The 21482-nt window shown below is 36.3% G+C and overlaps 3 protein-coding genes across 3 annotated transcripts; 2 read left to right on the forward strand and 1 right to left on the reverse strand.

Moving 5' to 3' along the window:
* The first annotated feature begins 111 nt into the window (after positions 1–111).
* On the forward strand, positions 112–4593 carry LOC132923713 (zinc transporter 7). Its single transcript, XM_060987653.1, has 2 exons — positions 112–722; positions 2513–4593. The coding sequence occupies exon 2, from the start codon at positions 2748–2750 to the stop codon at positions 4323–4325; it is 1578 nt and encodes a 525-aa protein (XP_060843636.1). The 5' UTR covers positions 112–722; positions 2513–2747; the 3' UTR covers positions 4326–4593.
* A 2174-nt stretch (positions 4594–6767) lies between these two features.
* Positions 6768–14082, reverse strand: LOC132923710 (trichohyalin-like). Its single transcript, XM_060987648.1, has 5 exons — positions 13628–14082; positions 12514–13319; positions 8286–10019; positions 8040–8150; positions 6768–7823 (listed from the first exon to the last, which is right to left on the reverse strand). The coding sequence occupies exons 2-5, from the start codon at positions 13291–13293 to the stop codon at positions 7608–7610; spliced, it is 2841 nt and encodes a 946-aa protein (XP_060843631.1). The 5' UTR covers positions 13294–13319; positions 13628–14082; the 3' UTR covers positions 6768–7607.
* Positions 14083–14269: 187 nt separating this feature from the next.
* Positions 14270–21452, forward strand: LOC132923711 (uncharacterized). Its single transcript, XM_060987649.1, has 8 exons — positions 14270–14732; positions 14795–15129; positions 17459–17853; positions 18337–19448; positions 19563–19884; positions 20115–20326; positions 20419–20851; positions 21007–21452. Exons 2-8 carry the CDS (start codon positions 15027–15029, stop codon positions 21160–21162), a joined length of 2733 nt encoding a protein of 910 aa, XP_060843632.1. The 5' UTR covers positions 14270–14732; positions 14795–15026; the 3' UTR covers positions 21163–21452.
* The last annotated feature ends 30 nt before the right edge of the window (positions 21453–21482 follow it).

Here is a 21482-nt window from a genome sequence, read left to right on the forward strand (position 1 = left end):
TCATACTATACAATAATAACAACTCGTCACGACCGACTCGTGATAACGGCGGCGGCGGCGGCGACGATTCGGCACGCAGGCCGGGCCCGGCACGATGTTCCCCGGCGGCGGCGGCGGCTCGCCGGGCCACCGCTCGCGCCGCACAGCAGCAACAGCTCAGCAGCAGCAGCAGCAGCAGCTATTATCGCTCGCCGTGATTGATAACGGGCGCGGTGATAAGCAATCACCACACCGCTTATCGCGAACGCTCGACTACCGCTTGCGCCGAGTCCGTCCACGTATACACACGGCGCGCATGGGGGCACGAGACGCACGAGACGCACCGATAGATCATTAAACTGCAACGTAAGATAATAAGTAAGCCGCGATCGCCGATCACTTGAGCTAGTGACGTTTGGTTTCTCGTCTTGTGCGCGTATTCGATAGCGTGTGGTGAGGACCGACGCGCCGGCCGGCCGCTATCGTTTACACGCCCTCGTCCGCGTACACCTTCTTCTTCTTCTTCACATCTATCCACAAGGCGGACGGACGGACGGACGGTTCCTTGTTTTCCGTGTTTTCTATCGCTCCAAGGTCTGTGAACGCCCGCAGCAGTGATGAATATCTTCACGGTCGTCGCCAGAACCACAGCGATCACACCGATCGTCACTACAGCGAATACCGTCAAATAGTCGTACTGTGTGTATCATATTCTACCGCATTACCTCTACTTACGTACACAGGTTTGTGCTCATAACATGGATTTACCTATATGTAACTGTGCATTGTGAATAATTAGAGAATAAGTGTGCATATTATCTATTCGTATAGATAGTTAATATTATAATATTGTGTACCTACCTGTTTTAACGACATCCAAATCATAGCTTAATACGTGCAGACAATTTTTTCAATTAAATTAAATTAGTATTTTGCATAGTAAAACGTTACAATATTAATATAACGATTTCAATTTTTCTCTTATCATACTCAAATAAAGACTCATGTAAGAGAAATTGTAAATTTTACCTGTATTAATTGTTGTTCCCTATGGTCACGTTAGTGCGGTGGTTGTGTACAATTTGGAACGTTGTTTTAATCAATAATCAACACCCTGAACGGCTGAACATCTTTGAATTAGATGTTGTTACATTACCTTATTATCTTTAAGTTACAACCAGTGCTAAACATGTTATTCTACTAAAAGTTTTTAATGCTTTAACCATATTCTGTATTCTCGCCTGGTGGAAAAAAAAATATAACAAAAACCTACAATTCTAAAAGTACATATTATGTTATAATACTATATACTAAAAACTTTCAAGTCAGATAACTCTGATTATGACTAATTGTTATTAGTGCCCCGTGGCATAGCTAGAAATATTGAAAAAAGGTGGGAAGATATAATGAAAGATAAAACACTAAATGCATAGCTATGTTTACATTATCATACATAAAAAAAATTACAATATTTAACGTAATAATTTAATTATGAATATATTTATTTATTATTAAAATAATTAAGTATTAATAACTAATAATATGTGGACCGTTGACTAGTATTGTAGTTACATTCTTATTGTTGAAATGTTGTAATATTATGCATAGGCGGAACTACGGCCTGGGCCAACTGGGCCATGGCCCAGGCTAATTAGCTCCGTATTGAAGTATACATTTGCTAAGAACATATTATTTTAAATGTAATAAAATAAATTACTTATGTTATACTTATACATATGTATTTTAATAAAAAAAATCGGTGTTCTTTATCGCCTTCCACCCTTTATTTTTTTGGATATGATAGGTGCAAATTGACTTTCATTAGTGGCCCAGTCTAATGAAAACGTCTAATTGCGCCTATGATATTATGTCATTATTTATTATTTTAGTTGTGTTTGTAAAATACACTTCATTAATAATAAAAAAATTCTCTTGCACTTCTACTAGAAATATGCGCTTGATTAGATACTACTTTAATTTATACACTTAGGTAGTTAAAACTAAATTATTATTAAACTGATAAAAATAAAGTAATAATAAATAACTTTGATAGTCTGATGGGTAAATAAGTAGTAAGTAAAAGTAATTGATTAATAAATATTTTTGTGAAAATCAGTTATTACATAGCAATACACTTATTTGTTTTTATATTTTTGACATGATTGAAAAGTAACTTATAAATTAATATTTAATGTACGACTTATGCTTTTAAATTTTTTTACTTAAAATATTCTTATGTCTTATTCTTATGTTGATATTCAAACAAACCAGTAAAATAAATAAAAATCTATTATTAAAAGTTTATATAAAAGGTTAACAAAAAACAAGAACATATGCATTTTTTTAATAATGCTTATTTTATTTAATATTTACTTAGGTGTACAATATAGCATTGTGACTATACAATATTTTATTAGTACAGGCAATAAATAAATAAACTTTTATTTTCACTATATTGTTACTATAAACTGCTAGCTACTATAATATTGTGTATGTTTTAAAATAATCATAATCTTTATTTTTTTTTACACAGATTGTCAGTAAAGAAATTTGGAAACTAAACATAATTTATCGTCGATAACTACAAGTACAAGTGTTTCAATTGTCCCAGTTGTACTATATGATCAGGATTATACAAACTATATTACTATTTCTTCAACTGTCACATAGCTGTTTGATACTTTTATTGTCAATAGTCACTTGTAATCAACTAGCATCATTGAACACCGACATTGGTAACTGCATCAAAGTCTAGTGGTTACTATACAATGATTCCACTATCATCTTCAACGTCGCAGAGAAAATCAAGCGTGGCGGCAAAAATGACAAGCGGTAGCTCCACCGGTATGCCTTCACCCACCAGCCTCTTGACAAAGCTCAAGGGGGCCATACGTTCTGTTGTGTCCGACTCGAATGCCCGCAATTTGATGGGCTTTTTGGCCCTAAACTTCGTGTTCGCTTTTGTGGAACTCGCGTACGGCATGTGGACGAACAGCTTGGGTTTGATATCGGACTCGTTTCACATGTTCTTCGATTGCACTGGCCTAGTGGCCGGGCTGGCGGCTCAAGTAGTCAGCCGGTGGCCAGCTGACGATTCGTTCGCCTACGGCTATAAGCGGGCCGAAGTACTGGCCGGATTCGTCAACGCGCTGTTCTTGTTGTTCATAGCGTTTTTCATACTGACGGAAGCCGTGGAACGGGCCATCGAACCGCCCGAGGTGCACCACGACCGCCTGTTCGTGGTCAGCGTGCTGGGGCTGCTCGTCAACCTGGTCGGCATATACGTGTTCCAGCACGGCGGCAGCCACGGGCACAGTCACGGCGGCTCGGGCGGCGGTCACGGGCACAGCCACGGCGGCGGCGGTGGTGGCCACGGGCACAGCCACGGCGGAGGCGGCGGTGGTCACGGGCACAGTCACGACGCGCCCGGAGACGACCCGTACAACCAGCACCACCAAGTGTCCATATCGATGGGCGGCGGCGGTCACCAGCAAAACAACGCGTCGGCGCCGACGTCCGGCACCGGCCAGAGCGGCCACAGCCATCAAAACCATCTGATGAAAGGCGTGCTGTTGCACATCTTGGCCGACACGCTGGGCAGCGTGGGCGTGGTCATTTCGGCGCTGCTGATGCGAGCTTTCGGGTGGATGCGCGCGGACCCAGTGTGTTCCATATTCATTGCCGTGCTCGTGGCCGCCTCGGTGTGGGGACTGCTCCGCGACTCGGCCCGCGTACTCATGATGCGCACGCCCGTCGAGCTGGACGACGAGCGGCGCGTGCTGGACGCGTGCTACTCCCGACTGCACCGGTACCATCCGGCCGTGATGGGCATCCAGGAACCGCGGTTCTGGACGCTGTGCGCGGACGCCTACGCGGGCAGCATCAAGATCGAGGTGCGGTCCGGATTCATCGGGAGCGTCGGTCCGGGCGGCAACAGCGACTACGCGGCGTCCTTGTCGCCGTCACCCTTGCAATTCGCGGGCCAGGCGAGCCTGCAGTCCGCGGACGCCGCCAGACTGTTGCACGACCGCGACCAATTCGCCAACGGTCTGGTGCGATACGCGCAACAGGTGTTCGGCGCCGTCGGAGTCCGGAACCTGTACGTGCAGATCGACTATGCGGGCGAAGACATGCTGAACCACAATCATACACATCACCACGTCAACGACGTGCAGCGGCAGAACAGCTACGCGACAACCGGCAGCCTGCTCGATCAGCCCCAACAGCAATTCCAGGCGTACAATCAAACACACCATCACCAGCAGCAGCAGCAGCAGCAGCAGCAGCAACACCAGCAGCAGCAACAGCAACAGCAACAGTACACTAATCCGCTGCTAATGATGTAAGAGTATTTTTCAACCACCGGTATGGCGCCACGCCATCGCCACCGTCCGCGGGAGTCCAGAGGATTACGGTCACCGACAACCTCATCCGAACACAGTACACTGACAGTTTCAACGACAACGTAAACAAAACAAAATAAAAATCATTCACATTTTTAATAATAATACTACTACTATTTTTATTATATTTATTATACGTATTCTGTACTATTCGTGTAAACTTGTTACATTAATGATTGTATCGAAAATAAAAAATTTTATTTGTACATAATGCATATGAATTTTAATTTCATGTTGATTATTATTGCGGTATAACGCAACTCGGATAACGAGGGGAACAATTAGAAAAACTGCCGACTTTTCAATAATACAGGGAAATAGTTGAACGGCGCAGACTTTTAATGAATATTAAAATAATAATAATAATAATAAATATTCTGTTGTATTAATATGTTTAAAAATGTTTGATATTGTCATTAAATTTTCGTTTTTATTAGTATAAATGTTGTTGATGTCAATTAAAAATAATATCCGTTGAATAATGTTTTTGAGTGCTAGAAAATATGTCTCTTAATATAGTTAAATACTAATACGAGTACATTATTGAAGACAAATAATAGTGGGTATTTAAAATCAATAGTAATATGTATTTCACATAAGCCATCTTATCAGTAGCGCTTACCTTATAGGTTGACAGTGAAGTGACAATTTAATTGCTAATTAAATAATTCCTCTCATATCCCACTTTTCCCGGAATAACTTATTTTCATTTGACAAAACATATTTTAACAAATTTTGTTATAATCTAATTGTATAATATGATACAATCTTACATCTTAAAATATTCCACTTATTATGCTTTTAATCTTCTAAAATGTTAAACTTGCAAACAGTGGTTATGAAAGATCAATATTATATACAATTCGAATAATTCGATATATTTTATTTGTTCAGCTCATAAAAAGTATCCTTATCATAAGATATATTTTGTACAATATTTAATATAGACAATAATTTATATACATTTAATAATGTGATAAATGGTTTTTTCTTACATATAATTCAGGACTTTATAGAATAAATACATATTTTTTTGAATTTAAATTTACATAATTATTATTTGATTTTTTTTTTTAAATATGTATATCCATTTTGTTCTTTTTCTTTGAATGCAATATATAATACATTTCAGTTATCAACAAACCTTATATTGGTGCAACATGGTTTGTAACTTTTATCAGGTTACCAATTCATATTTTGAATTTAAAAATACCCTTCACCTAAATATATTAGGTAATATGATTGTATTATTCAAAATATTATTATGGTACTAGTGATGCTTTAATTATAATTATGCTACCATTAAGAAATTCAATTTATTTACAATGATAAATTCATATAATGACAATTTATATAGAGTATAATATACATTTTTTATTATAAAATATTATCAATCGACAATTATTAACGAATAACAATAACATAAAAAAGTAATACTCATACAATACATTAAGTTTAGTGTATTTAAAATAATACTGAAAGGTGAATAAACAGTATAATACACTAGGTACTACAGCAGTACAGAGTATTTATATTCATATGATTCATAAATTTACCACTTTTATGATGTATTTATTTTTATTTATATTTAATTATTTATTATTAAATGCAGATATATACTTTTAAAAAATATATAAGTTTTTAATGATTTTTGTCATTAAATATTATTTTAATTAACAATATTTTTAAATTAATGCATTATTGTACTTTATTTGCCAAAAGATAAAATTTGTGTGATTTTTATATTATATTTATTTTTATCTCATTTTATAACATTGAATAACATTATTAAGCTTAACATAAACAATTTTAATTGTTTAAATAGTGCATGATTTTGATAGTTATTATTTGTTAAACTTTTTCAAATAAATTTTTAATTGATACATTCATTCAGTTTAGATAATCTTATACAATAATATGATAAAATTGAAAATCAACATTATAGTATCAAAATAATACATCAATTTAAGTAAAATATAAACATAATATGATATATTATTTTCCATATAAAAATTAATATATTTTTGATAGATAATTAAAAATAATATATTATTAATATTGTAATGAGTAATGTGAAAAGTAATACACTAATACACATTACTGCGAGTATATCAGTTAATATATTAAATTTAACAATGTTACATTTTTTTTTTTTTTTATTGTGATTGATGACATAAATCAGCAGATTAAGTCTATTTTTCTTTGATGTCATTATTTAATTATTATAAAAATGATTTTAGACATGATGAATGATTTTACAAAATAAAAATATTATCTAAAGATTTTAAAATACACTATGACAACTTAATGAAATTAAGTGCATCGCACATTTTTCAATAAAAATAGAAGATGTTTTACCCACAGTAGAAATATATTAAACAATAATAGTATAATCAATAATATATAATATAATATAATATATATATATATAAAAAGTAATTATAATATTGTACATACCAAAGGTAATGGTATACATAAAAATAATACAAATAATAACTAATAAGTAAACGAGAATACATATTGTTATTGAAAATAAATAATACTAATAAGTAATAAATAAATAATTAAGTGAGTGAGTGATACATGGATATAAAATTACTGCACAATGTATGTAAGTAATGCACAAGGCGATGATGAAAATATTATTACTACATGTACACAATAATATTATAGCAGTTAAAGTAATAATATAAACAGGTACACGCACAATAATAACCAGATGAGAGTAGCCATAATACACAACAATCAACTTAGGAGTTGTGTCTTGTACCTAATACAATAAATTATATAATAATAAAAAAATAAGTAAAAAAACAAATACATTTATGGATAATAGGCAATAGCTACCACCACCAGTGAAAAACGGAGGATAAATGCGTTGAATCACAGTGGTAGTGGCTAGCAATTAAAAAAAAAATATATATATATTTATTTACAATATTGAAATAGCAGTTAATTACACATAATATTATGTATGGTAAATAATATTGTATAATTATTTATATTAAATAATCACTATATTATCATCATTTACAATTTAAAAAAAAGTTATGATATATGCGACCTACGCGTGCGCGTGGTTTATTGTCTTTTTTTTTACAATTATTATATTATTATTAATGTCCCAGTCAAAGTTCAGTTGCGGGTAATACATTCAAAACAAATTATGTATAAAAATTAATAATATTTAATCGCTATCGCTGCTGCTGTTAGAATATTATACAATCATTTCACCGTCGCTGTCACAACTTCACTTTCATCTTCAGAGTTTTCTTCTTCATTTTCACTGTTGTTTTGACTCTTTTGTCTACTCCTTTGTAGATTACGGGTATTCAATTGACTTAATGCTTCATCCAACTGTTTCTGAAGATCTTCTGCGTGAGCCGACCACTTCGACTCTTCACGTTCTACATGTCCATGCAACCGGCTCAGCATTTGTTCCTATACAAATTTCAAAAATGTTATCATGAGAATAAATATTGAAGTAAAATGATGAGATATTTTTAATAATTAAAACAAATTATGTATTGTATTATGGATTAATATGTACTTATAATGTGATAATCCCTACCATAGCACCGCTATTACAACATGTAACTTATAAGATCTAATATTTCTAATGTACTCTGTAGTAGTATGTATACAATGAAAACATACCGTATCAGTAATGATCTGCTTGTAATGATATACAGTGGCGCTTAGTATTTTGTTTTGCTTCTTTAATGTGTCAATTTTGTCGGAGTTAACATCATTGGTTGTCTGTGGACACTAATAAAACATGAAAATCCGAATTATTTAACTTGAAGTATTACAAATTCATATTATATTATATTTAAACCTAGTACAGTACAGTACACTAAAATAATTTATATTCATATTCAAATACCCATATTGGGTACTTACCGCTGCTATGGCGTTACGCTGTTGCTCCTCTTCAGATAGTTGACGCTGGAGCCTCTCAACTTCAGTTCTATGTTGCTCACGTAACTCCTCAATCACTGCCGCATCATGCTCGGTGAGACGACGTGCTCTTTCCGCCGCAGCCTCGTGTTCGTCCCGCAACACCTTGATCGCGGTCTCGTGTTCAGCTCGCAGACTCTTTGTTGTGGTCTCCAGCTTCAAACGTAGATCTTCATTTTGCTTACGTAAATCCTCATTTTTCTTACATAGATCTTGAACTGCTGCCTCGTGCTCAGTATGTAGATGTTCCTTTTCCTCAATAAGCCCTTGGATTGCGATCTTGTGTTCTTTGGCCATATTCTCATTTTTTACCCGCATACTACGGATTTCATTTTGGTGCTCCGTACGCATATGATCTTTAAGCTCACGCATACTTTGCATAGTAGTTTCTTGACGTTTGCGTAGTCCATCATTTTCATTGCGCAATTTTAGAACCAAGGTCTCATGTTCAGTTTGTAAAGCTCCGATCATCGCCTCGTGATCCGCTCGTAGACTTTGCATTGCGGATCGCTGGACAGTTTCATTTTCCGCACGTACACCTTCGATCACAGTTTCATGTTCAGTCCATAGATTCTTCATAGAAGTCTCGTGTTTTATTCGCATATTATCAATTTCCTCACGTAGTCCTCGAATTACAATCTCGTGATCCTTTTGAAGTTTCTCATTTTCCTCACGTAGAATCCGAGTCGTCGCTTCGTGCTCCTTACAAAGTTTTTCGTTTTCTTCACGGAGATCCCGGATCGCGATGGCCTCGTTTTCTGAGTGTTTCAGATCTTCGTTAACCACGTCAGCATCTCGTATCGCTGTCACGTCTTCATTGTGCGTCACTTCAACAACAGCCTTATGAGCCACTTGCGAATTCTGAGACGAGGTCTGTCGCAGGTTCTCGAGTTCCGTGCGCAATGTATTCATCATCGCGTCGTGCTTAGCCTGCAATGCTGCTAGCTGAACGTCACGTTCTGTTTCTAATACTTTCACTGCCGCATCGTGCTCCATTCGTAGTTTTTTCGTTATCGCTGTCTCACGTTCAGCGGTACGCAAACGCTCGGTCACTGAACTATTTTTAGATCGTAAATTTTCGTTTTCCAAACGTAAACGTTTAGTCGTTTTTTCGTGTTCTGCTCGCAATATCTTTGATTCTTTTTCATACTCAGCCCGTAACGTTTTAACCGAAGCATCATACTCCGCACGGGACCGTTTATCCGTCATGTCAACCTCGGCCTTGTTATCGTGATCTCGGCGACTCTGTTGACATGGTGGTTGTTTATCGGTAGCAACCGTTTTTACTGATGCAGTGGCAATGTCGTTGACGGAGGGTGCAGTGATTTGCTGCTGCGATGGCTTTTCACGTTTCCGTTGTTGCGGTTGCTGTTGCGGCAGTTGCTTGTCACGCCGCTGTTGTTGTTTCTCTTTTTGAGGTTGTTTATCTTGTTGATGTTGCTTATCTTGTTGATTTTCCTTCTCCTGATTTTGTTGTTTCTCTTGCCGCTGTTGCTTTTCTTGTCGCTGAGCTTCTTCCTGTTGTTGTTTCTCATGCTGAAGCCGTCGGCGTTCAAGTTTAGTTGTAACGGATATGACTGCGTTATCATCACGCCGTTGATTCTGTTTTTTCCGATTTGATTCAGTGTTACTATTGTTAACAACAGCGACAGAATTGGCACCACTACTACCACCAGTCTATAATAAACAAAAAAATTTTTTACTGTAATAAATATTTTAAGATGTTAATGTGTTAATATTTATATAAATATAGTTTAGATAAAATGATAACATTTGTACTGCTACGTCGAGAGCAGTAAAATTGCATTCGTAGTCACATTCATTCCAAACTAATACTTCTTAAATATCATATAAAAAATTAATTTAATAAAATGAGGAAAACAAATTATAACTGAAATGAGAATGATCTATACAGAATGGAATAGTTTAATAGTATTATATCATATTTAAAAGCAATGACAGAAGAAATTATTTTAAACAAACTAAAAAAGTATGTTTTTTCAAACTATCAATTCACAAATTTGATTTGGATTAATAATTTGTATGAGTATGATATTATATTGTAATACTAACAATTGTGTGTAAATAGATATGCAATACAACAAATCTAAAACATACTAGATACATACCATAAAATAATTTAATTAAAATTTTAAACAATCCAAGAGAAAACCATTTTTTCAATGAATATTGTGCTAAAATTTAAATTCCATTACACTTATATTATAATTATATATTTTAAAATTCATAATTAAGAAACAACTTGATTGTATCAAAATAAATCAACTTATTTATACATATAAAAAAAAAGTCAATTAATATTATTTAAACACACTAGTTAAAATACATCACACGAATTCTTTATGTTTCTTAATAATTGATTAAAAGCTATTAAAAAAGAAACTTGAATTTCATGATATTATTTTTACGAGATCTACTATACGATTTTATCGAATAATTGTAATTGTATTTTGAAATTTCAAGTCTATACCGCATATAATATTTATTTTTGGGTGAACTTATTAAAGTGCGTCTACAAAAATTTAATTTTTACAATCAAAATGAAAAGAAAATGTTCACCAGCTATTAAAATTATAACGAAATCAATTCAAACAGTATTTTTTTTATACAAAATAAAAATATAAATTAATCAAGTTTCTATTCAATAGGAAAATGATTAAATGAGTTATTTTAATGTATTATTAATATCCATATCACTGTATAATAAATTGCATTCTCACAAAAACATAGAAAATAAAAATAATAAAACTATACAATTGAATCAATTAAATAAATATTAACAAAATAAACTGTTCGATACAAAAATGTAAAAATTATATTTGGCCGAAAATCAAATCAAATTATACCACCAGTTTACACAGCAACCTCGAGAATTTTGATGCACTAGATTATTTTACAACGTTTTTGTAAATATACCTACCTGCAGTTTAATAAGCACATTGCCAAAAAAAAAATATATATATATAATGTCTATGTCTATCAAATATCAATAATATTCTTGAATTCTTCAAATAAATAATTCAAATCTATTTTAATATAAATTCTTCAAATAAAAAAACTCGTAGGTATTATCAAAAATGATTGAGTGAAACTGAAATTACTAAATAAAGTTGTATCCTCACATGCATATTATACAAAAAATGTTGGGAATCGGGAATGTATCAATTAATTTAATATTAACCTAATTGGGAGGTATAATGTATAAAATATTTAGCCGATATTAAAATACAATTACTAACAGTCTATACAGAAACTTATAAGAATTCGAATGTACCCACAAAAATATTTTACCTTATTATTGTATACTTATCTATAAAACATTTCCAACAAATAAAAAGTGTATTTCAAATTTACAAACTAATATTCTAGTATTTACCAAAATCAATGAATTCCTTTGATTATTAGAATAAATATTTCAAATCAATTGTTTTTAATACTCAATTAAAAAAAAACACGTAGGTATTATCAAAAAAAAATTGCACGACGGGAACTTTACATAAAAACTGTTTAAAAAGAATCATACAGGTATTGTAATACCCCTATCACCCGCACGACATGCTGAGAGTAAAATGAAAACGTCATAACAGAAACAACTAAAAAAAACATTATGTAAGTAAAATAAGTATCTGAATTCGTACAGAAAAATAAACACCGCGCAATCAGCTATTGAGTCGAAATAACACATAGGTTAAGAATGTACACCGTGATATTATAATTTGGTTAAAAATCAAATCAAATCAAAATGTATTCATTTCTTATTACCAACGAATCCTTTAGTAGCTACCTATTAATTCACATCCGTTTACGCGATATCGTATACAAAATAAGTACCGGTCTTAAACCGCACATTATGATAATGTCTTAGAATTTTTCTGTACTTGGACAAACACACACACACATTAGGTACTCATTACCATATCATTATACGACATTGATTGTAGGAGGTGGACTACTGGCACGTTATCGGTGACCCGACTGTGCCACATGTAGCGACTCACACAATCGTAATAACTGATGACACGAACTACTGGAATATTGTATTTAAATGAATACGGTCCCCCCAAGTCTACACGATAATGTTCTAACGTATGGTCCGCACAATCTTATGATAAAATTAAATTAATGTCAACGGGAATAAAATATACGTTACCATTGTGATCCATTCGCCCTGATCCGGATCGTCGTCGTCGTACGCGGTTGCCGAGTCGTCGGCGACCAGGTGATCCTCGTCGGCGTGCAGGCTGTGCGAAGACCAGGACGACGAGCGGCGACGGTGGTTGTCGTTTTCAGTGGCGGCCGGCGTCAGGTTGTAGTCGCCGCTGTGCGTCGAACTTTCGCCGCCGCTGCGGGACTGCTCCTGTTGCTGCCGTTGGCGCCGGGCCCGGCGGTTCCGCTCGTTGGAACGGTCTGCAACGGCGGCCGCGCGACCGTTGCCAGCGACCACCGCCGCAGTTTCTGCCGCCTTGTTTGCGCCACGGTGGCCGGCGGACGTCGCCGTCGTCGCGTTGTCGGCGGCACACACGTCAACGTCCGCGGCACCCTTTTTCTTCTTCTTGTCGCCGTTCTTACCGTTGGCGGTGTTACCAGACGGGCCCGTAGCACCCGCGACCGCAGTGGTATTGGCGCCGGCGGACGCCTGTGGACGGACAGCGCCATTTTTGCCGCTGTTGTTCTTCTTCTTTGGCTGGACCGCGGCCGACGTTGACTTCTTCTGCTTCGACGCCGGCGTGAAACCGTCGCCATCGTTTCCGCGCTGGTGACGCGTCGACCTCCGCCGCCGTTCGGCAGACGACGCCGACGCTGCCCAGCGCATCATGAAGAAAAATGCGCAGCTGAACGCCACCGTGACGAGCAGTGCCAACGCCACTGCCCGCACGCCCGCTGCTTCAGTGGCGGCAGCCGCAGTCTCGACCAAAGTGTTCTTTATCATCGTTTCTCCGACGTAGTTTTCGGTTACTATATTATGTATAGACAACATGTATATACCGAATTGGTAGGGTGCAAAAAAAAAAAAAAAACAAAAACAAAAAAGTTATAATAATATGTTATTATTACGTTGGTGTGTACAATTTCGTTATAATATTATAGTATGGTGGCGGGTCATCGCCGACACCCGAAACGCACGGCACGAGTGGTAAAAGCAATAGTGCCGGCCGCCACGATCATGATGACGACGACGAAGACGTATGTGGTTAACAGTCGGTCTTCAGTAAGTAAAAATATAGAATATATCAAATAATAATACAATTATATCGTGTGCTCACCGGTGATGGCCGTAGCCCCGACGACGTAAACCTAATGATTTACACACCGTCTGTTACGGTGTCTGCCGCGGTGATATCAACGTACGGGTAGACAGGTGTGTGAATGCTGCTGCCGCCGCCCCAAAATTAACAGCGATCAACTCTTGGCGTGTGTTCTTCGGTAAAAGGTGTTGCGTTGTACTGGCCGTGGAAATGCGGAACGACAACGATCAGCAACGCGTCGCGACACTACCGCTCGGTTGAAACATACGACGATGCATCATTGTCATCATAATATTATTATGAGCTGTTAGCGCGTACCGAACACGACGACGACGACGACTTCCAGAGTGCGTATGGTATGCCCGACGTGCGTTATACCGGTAGTGGCGGCCGGTCGCTGGATGTACGCCACTGTATTCGAACCGTCGTCACCGTCGGTGCGTTGCCGCGATGGTGACGTGGACACTGCCGGTACTCGGTAGTGGTGGTCGCGGTCGACGGAATCGTGGTGGTGTCGGCGGCGGCAGCGCTGAAGTCGTCGCAGGCCTATCTGATAGCTCGTGAGATAGTGGCGGACGTCCGTACACCCGCGCGCTTGCGCCTGCGTGGCTGCGCCGACCGAAACATGGTCACGGACGGACACTGGTTAGCAGCCGCGGTTACAGAGCGGTGAGCGACGGAACGACAACTCCGATCGTCTACTACGTCCACTGCGGAGCCGCTTCCACCGCCGCCGCCGCCGCATTCCTCGACGGCGCCCGCCACAACCCGCCCCGCCGTAGTCATAGTAGTGTGTGCCCGCCGACGCATTGTGACCAAGGAACAAATAATAGCTTGTGTCGCTTGTGACGATATTAACCTTTCGTGCGCGCGAGTATTGCGACGGCGGCATAATAATAATTACAATTATAGAGTACATACACGACGATGATCACTTTCACACGCGCATGTACAGTGTTCAGTACAGTCAGTACACTCCTCGACGATAAACGTTGAATACTTTACTTCTGTATACGGTCTGTGACAAAAACAACGACTACCCAAACGAGCAGACAGTGTTGGTGGATGATTTGGACCAGTCCTCTTCTTACAAAAAGGGCGGATTCGTTCGTCGTGGTGTTTTGTAAGTGTGTTATAATATCGTGTTTTTTTTTTTATGAATTAAAATAATATATCAATTTACAGAAATGGCTTTCGCATTCAGTTCGCTGTTCCGTGGCCGCCTGCTTATACGGCACCGATAATTGTGATGACGCTGATGACTACACTACTCCTCTGTTACTTCAGCTGCTGAATGTTGCTAACGCATATATCGAAGGCCGCGATGACTACTATGACCAGTATGACAATACAACTCGGGCCTCTTCTACTGCAGTAAGGGCTGTTAACCAAAACGCCGCAAGAGATCAATACAACAATGAGTGTTCTAGTGAAATTTTTCCACACAAAAATGACGGCAACAACTGTTACATTAGTGCTGATGCTGCTAGTCACCACTGCAGCAGCAACTGTTATACCAAGTAATATATTTATATTTTTTAATCTGTGTACTGATTAACACTTAGTTTATACTTTTTTTGTTGTTTTGAGTTGTGGTTACTATTTATTTGACACTCACTAGTGTTGTAACTGAGATGATTTTAATCATTAAATTGTTTAGTACATCTCTGAGTTCTTTAACTAACTTAAAGCCATTAAAATAATATAATATTAAATATTTAAATATGATATACCTACCTACACACCTATTTGTATTTTTATATTTCTTGATAAATATTGCCGACTTAAAACAAAGTTCATAAACATAATGTGATAATAAAATATTAGTTTATTTTATTCAGGCATTAGTCATAACATTAAAAAGAAAATAAAGACTAAATTATTTACATTTTGAATTGTGTGATTTGTGTTGGATGTGAAAAGAGGAGTCTTAAATATTAATCTTATCATAATATCATAGAGACTTAATTTGATACAACTTAATCATTTATAGGTACCTATTTAATTATGTCTATAATTTAATTTTTGTTTATCTGAAAAATTAGTTATTTTATTAAGTAAACTTTTATCAGTAGTTTACCTTAAACATTATGTTAATTTACTGGAAAAACATAAATAATTATAATTCTATACAATTGCAACTGTGATTTGTATATAATACTACTTGAATTAACATCTATTATATAATACCTACTCTAATTGATATTACCTTTACTATAGTTTACAGTAATCTTTTACAAGTACTTTTTATAAATGAATGAAATAGTTTGTAATTGTTAAGTAGGTATAATTAAGATTATTATAACTATAAAGATGTTTTCATCTCATTTTACTTATATAAGGAACCTACATGTGTAATATTCGTCTTACAAACAAATAACACGGACAATTTTCTTTCAATAAAACTATTTTTGTGTTGATAACTCATGTGTTAAAGCAAATTGCAAATTGAATAGTAACCCATCATCACACTTAAAGGTAAGTATATTATCTATTATCTCTTGTCAGCTTTTTACATTATTTTAATTTATAAGCAAGTTATGAGCATTTTTATATTTTAGGATCTAACATACTTATACGCTTAAAAATCAAAATATTGTAAAAAATCATTGAGGGATAGTTGATAATGTTCTTATCTTAAGTTTGATAATCAGTCAATTCACTCTAATAAAGTTATCAACAATCAGTTTTATTGAAAGCAAATTTGATATGTTGTATGTTTGTAAATCTAAAACACATATGGGTGTAATAGCCTCTTAATAAAAGTTATAGTTTTTATATTTTTCAACGCTTTTATTTTAGAAATTCGTTACTTATTTACACTTACTCAAGGTATTGGTATTTATTTCTAAAAATATTATCTTAAATAATCAGTAGCAACCCAAGTATTTGTGAATTACAAACAGTTGTATTCCATCATATAAATATATCAATTGTTTGTGCCTAAATTATATATTTCTTACAATAAACAATAAATTACAGTTGTGTTGTGTATATTATATAATATTCAATTCGATCTCACACATATTGAGTAATAATTACTATAAAATGATAAAAAAAATTTCTCATTTTTGATAAAGATTTTCATAATTTATATAGTATCTAGTAAAAACTGTTTAACTTTATTTTGAGATAAATTTAAGATTTGGTCAACATTTTTGAATAATTACTAGACAATAATATATAAAGTATTTATTTGTTAAACTTCAGTTTCTTAAAAGTTATGAATAAATAGTAAAAATCATAAAAAAATGTTTTATTATAAAATTAATAGTTAGTACTCTACTTGATTCCAAAATTAAAATGATTCTCATATTTATTACTTAATGATTATACAATAAAAAACTGATGATTAAGGTAATTTCCTAATCTTATTTTTGTCAAATATTTTAATATTTAAAATAAAATTATTTTTCAATAATATTATTTCAGAAATATTTTGATATCAAGTTTTAATACAGAGTAAGTCTAATTTGTATGTACAAAATATAAATAGCTCTAGTCTATAATATTTCTTATACAATTCTTTTGTAAGTGAATATCAGTTTAGAATACATTTTCAGATTGTATAATTTATATCAAATAATATAATAAAAAAAAGTTCAAATAAAAATAATAATAATTACATAATATAAACAATTTTTAGTCGTGTTGAGAATTGATTGTAGTAAGACTTATATTCAAAATTGTATACAAATTGCCACATACGAAATTATTTTAAAACTTTCAAAAAAGTTTTGTCACTGGTATACATTAATGAATGGCTAATGACTGTTTGCATTTATTAGCTATTGATAACGATTTTTGTATATGTCTTGGTTATGTTTATCTAACTTTTTGTCTCGTTAGATGTACCGGTGGCCACCGCGGAAAAAGAGCCGACTGGACAGCAGAAAAAACCTGGAGGAAATGGCATATCGTCTTTAGATCTGTACCACTCAATGGAGATGGGTGAACAGGAAAGGCTTGAAAGCCTCGGTGGCAACGACGACGAGGATGATAGCGAAAAGGATAGCGATGGCTCGTTGCTGTCAATGGTAGGCGGTGGTGATGACAGTGACATCGATCAAGAGCATCTTACTGAATTGCTGACTTGCATGTCATGTTCGGGCGTGTTGCCTACATGGCAAGACGAGCAAAATGTTGATGAACAGTCGTACTGTTTGTCCGATCGTGGCCAGCCACTGACACAAGACAGCAGTAACGGGGTGGAAGAATTAAACGTGTGTTCCGGTGCTGTGCGTGTGAGTATTTAATTTATCATATTAATAATATGATATGTACAGTCCTTCAACATACCCCCCCCCCTAGTCCAATTCAAAGTTTATTACATAAATAGTGTATCACCTATACATTAATTATATCATTGATATACATGGTACTTTAGGTGAACCGCTTGTATAATCTCCGCTCCAAGTAATTCTTAAATCATTTAAAACTTTAAAAATACCTATTTAAATTTTAAATTGTAATACTAATTTAATTATACCATATAGTGCTTATTAATAGTTAAAGAATATGAAATATCGTTGACACTTAAACACTTAAAATTTGTTTTAATAAACATCAAAATTGTCATAAATTGTTCTTTAATTTGACTTGGATATAGTATAGAAATTAAAATTACCAAGACAAATTTTTATATTTTTCGATACAACAGATAATGTAGTTGTCCCTTTCATTGTTATAATTAAAATTGTATAACCCTTATTTTTCCATCATTTTAGTGCTGGAAGGCGAAAGTGCGTGAAGAGCACGGCCTTGTACGCATCAGTCGTGGCTGTATGGCTGGTGGAAACAGACATTCAACTGAATCCTACTTAGAGCATCAACCGCTGCATCCTTGTATGGGTGCTATTAGCAATGACTCGGCAATAAAAAACAATGATACCTCAAAACAACCCAGGTCCATGGTTTGGACGTCGTCGCATACTTATTCATCCGGGTCCGCTGACCATCAACAGCCTCCTAGCTATGCAATTGAATGTTGCACCGGTCGTGATCGCTGCAACGATGGTGCGTTTCCATCATTGTCCGGAAGCGGCTTAACATCGGGGATCGACGAAAATGGTTCTTTGCTAGCAGCTGTGGCTTGGTGGCGGTGGTCATCCATATCCGTAGCGGCGTTATTGCTTGTTGTTGTAATTGTGACTACAGTCACTTTGACGGTCTATGCGTTGTATAGAAACGACAGTAAGAGTAAGAAGAGAAAACGTCGAAAGAGGAGTAAGAGCAGTAGCAGTAGAAGGAGTAAACGACGAAAGCAGAGTACTCGCCACTACGACGATGGTAACAGTGATGATAGTGATAAAAAGAGACATCGACATTTGTCATTTTCGTCAATGTCATCGTCGTCTTCGTCATTATCATCAGCGGCGTCATCATCATCTTGCTGCGAAGGGAAAAAAAGAGGTAGGAGGAAACCCCACGGGACCGCTTTAACCATGGTCGACTTGCTCAAGGGCGTTGTGGTAACCAACGAGGTGACAGGTGACGATGAAAATACATATGGTAGTAACAGCAACCGACCATCGTATACAGCAGAGTACTCACCAGCAGCCATGACTGAATCTACAGTCGATGACGACTTTTTACCACCGCCTTACCAAAAACGAAACGACCGCCAAGATGATTGGACAAGTGGCAGCGGGTACGGTATGCCTGTGCTAGTTCAACGCACTTTGGCCAAGCAGATACAACTCAGGCAATTGGTCGGCAAGGGTCGTTATGGTGAAGTGTGGCGAGCTACTTACTGGAATGGTGGTCATGAGCACGTAGCCGTAAAAATATTCTTATCGAAGGACGAACCATCGTGGAAGCGTGAGACTGAAATCTACAGGTATACTTCATATATTCATTTACTTATTCTTATGTATGCGTACATATTAATGTACACCCAAACGCTGCCGATTATAACGTTGATATTAATTATTTAATTCTAATTAAATTTCAGCACGGTTCTGATGAGACACGACAATATATTAGGTTTTATTGGTTCCGACATCATGACTTCACGTAACTCGTATACCACACAATTACTGCTTATTACTCACTATCACCGACATGGATCATTGTACGATTTTCTGCAGACACCTGCTGCCGCCGCTGAAGCTACGTATAATGGATATGACATCGGCGCCATCGACGCTGCGGGTGGTCGACTGCAGCAAACCGACCGCGATAGACCACCACTCACGGTGGGCCAAATGTTAAACGTTCTGTACACTGTAGCTAGTGGGCTGTGTCACCTGCACACTGAAATCCACGGCACGCAGGTAACACTTTTTCTCTTTACCATCAATTATCTAAATTATATATAAATACGTTGTATATTGTACCTCGCAAGATATATCGCAACACCTCATTTACACCTTGTTTATTGACTTGTGCCTACACATAACGACCCCTAACGTCATAATCGATAATGGTGTGATTTTATCTTATCTGTACACCGATGTAATATTTCAATTTGTTAACGTGGATATTGGTTGTATTTTATGAATAGGGTAAACCGGGAATCGCGCACCGGGACATCAAGAGTAAAAACGTATTGGTAAAATGCGCAGAGACAGGCGCGTGTTGTGTAGCCGATTTTGGAATGGCCGTCACTAGCCGTGACGCGACGCTCCCGATTCAAACAACAACAGCCGCGGGTGCTAACCAAAATACGAGAGTTGGTACAAAGCGGTATATGGCGCCAGAAGTTTTGGACGACAGGTGAAATATAGTTATATCCAGTTGTAGTGTGATAATATTTCATCAATATAATGGTTGAAACCGTATTTTTATTCAATGTAATTTATTTTCAGCATATCCTCTGCGGCCGCTTTAGCATTAGCTTCTGCGTCCACTTCGGCGACTGCAGTGTCATCAGTAGCTTCCTCCTCAACTTCCACCGCTGCATCTGTCGCCGCCGCTGCTTCTTCTTCTTCGGCGTATTGGTGCTTCGACGCATATCGCCGCGGTGATGTATACTCGTACGCACTCGTCATGTGGGAAGTCCTGTCCAGGACGTTAATTGTACCCAACACCGATGATACTGAAAAACCCACGCGACAACTAAATGACAATCAACAACAGCCCTTCATAGATAACAGATACGACCCATATGTGTACCGCGCACCATATCAAGACCGTGGCGTTGGGTGGGACCCCGGATTCGATGACATGCGTCGTGTCGTATGCTCTACCGATCCTATACAAAGTCGTCCTGGCGTGGCAGCAGAGTGGTTAGCCAACCCGGTAGGTTATTTTGGTTTTCTAAACAATTCCCCATCTGTTATTTTGATTTAAATATCATTTGAGCTTAGTCTCAAGGGGTATATCTTATTTTAATGAATACTTATAAATGATATCGTTTAATGATTGTTTTCTATATTGTTATTTGTTTTACATAGATAATGAATGCGGTAGTGTTGACAATGCGAGAATGCTGGCACGGCAACCCTCATGCGCGCCTTCCCTCTTTGCGTGTTAAAAAGACTCTAGCTAAGCTCATTGAGCAATATTCCACGACAGAGACTGAAAAGCAGCACAAATCAGAGCCTGAATAATAATGTTGTATATTATGACTACAAGTCAGTTATGATGTAATATACATAAATGTAAATATTAATATTAATATTACTATTAACATGCAAATATAAATGACAGTGGCTGCGGTGAAAAATTACTTTAATCAAGGAAATATATTGTATTTTCTCTGCTACCTCCTCCACTTGTTCATTCTTACAATATTGTAAGTCATGTAATTTTTTTTTTTTTTTGAACAACTACATGCTATTGTTATAATATTATGTACAAAATAATTTTTTAACAATAATAACTATAAAACTACCTACTACTAGTATTTCTTTTTTTGGAAATGACGTTA

This window comes from Rhopalosiphum padi, chromosome 3 (assembly GCF_020882245.1).
Source record: "Rhopalosiphum padi isolate XX-2018 chromosome 3, ASM2088224v1, whole genome shotgun sequence".
In the NCBI taxonomy this organism is placed as follows: domain Eukaryota; kingdom Metazoa; phylum Arthropoda; class Insecta; order Hemiptera; family Aphididae; genus Rhopalosiphum; species Rhopalosiphum padi.

Excerpts from the sequence above, each read along its gene's own strand:
- LOC132923711 (XM_060987649.1), top strand. The coding sequence starts at position 15,027 with ATGAGTGTTCTAGTGAAATTTTTCCACACAAAAATGACGGCAACAACT. Across the intron at positions 17,854-18,336 it reads TGTGTTCCGGTGCTGTGCGT|TGCTGGAAGGCGAAAGTGCG; the intron begins GTGAGTATTTAA and ends CCATCATTTTAG. Across the intron at positions 20,852-21,006 it reads CAGAGTGGTTAGCCAACCCG|ATAATGAATGCGGTAGTGTT; the intron begins GTAGGTTATTTT and ends TGTTTTACATAG.
- LOC132923713 (XM_060987653.1), top strand. The coding sequence starts at position 2,748 with ATGATTCCACTATCATCTTCAACGTCGCAGAGAAAATCAAGCGTGGCG.
- LOC132923710 (XM_060987648.1), bottom strand. The coding sequence starts at position 13,293 with ATGATAAAGAACACTTTGGTCGAGACTGCGGCTGCCGCCACTGAAGCA. Across the intron at positions 10,020-12,513 it reads AGGGCGAATGGATCACAATG|ACTGGTGGTAGTAGTGGTGC; the intron begins GTAACGTATATT and ends TGTTTATTATAG. Across the intron at positions 8,151-8,285 it reads AGCGTAACGCCATAGCAGCG|TGTCCACAGACAACCAATGA; the intron begins GTAAGTACCCAA and ends ATGTTTTATTAG.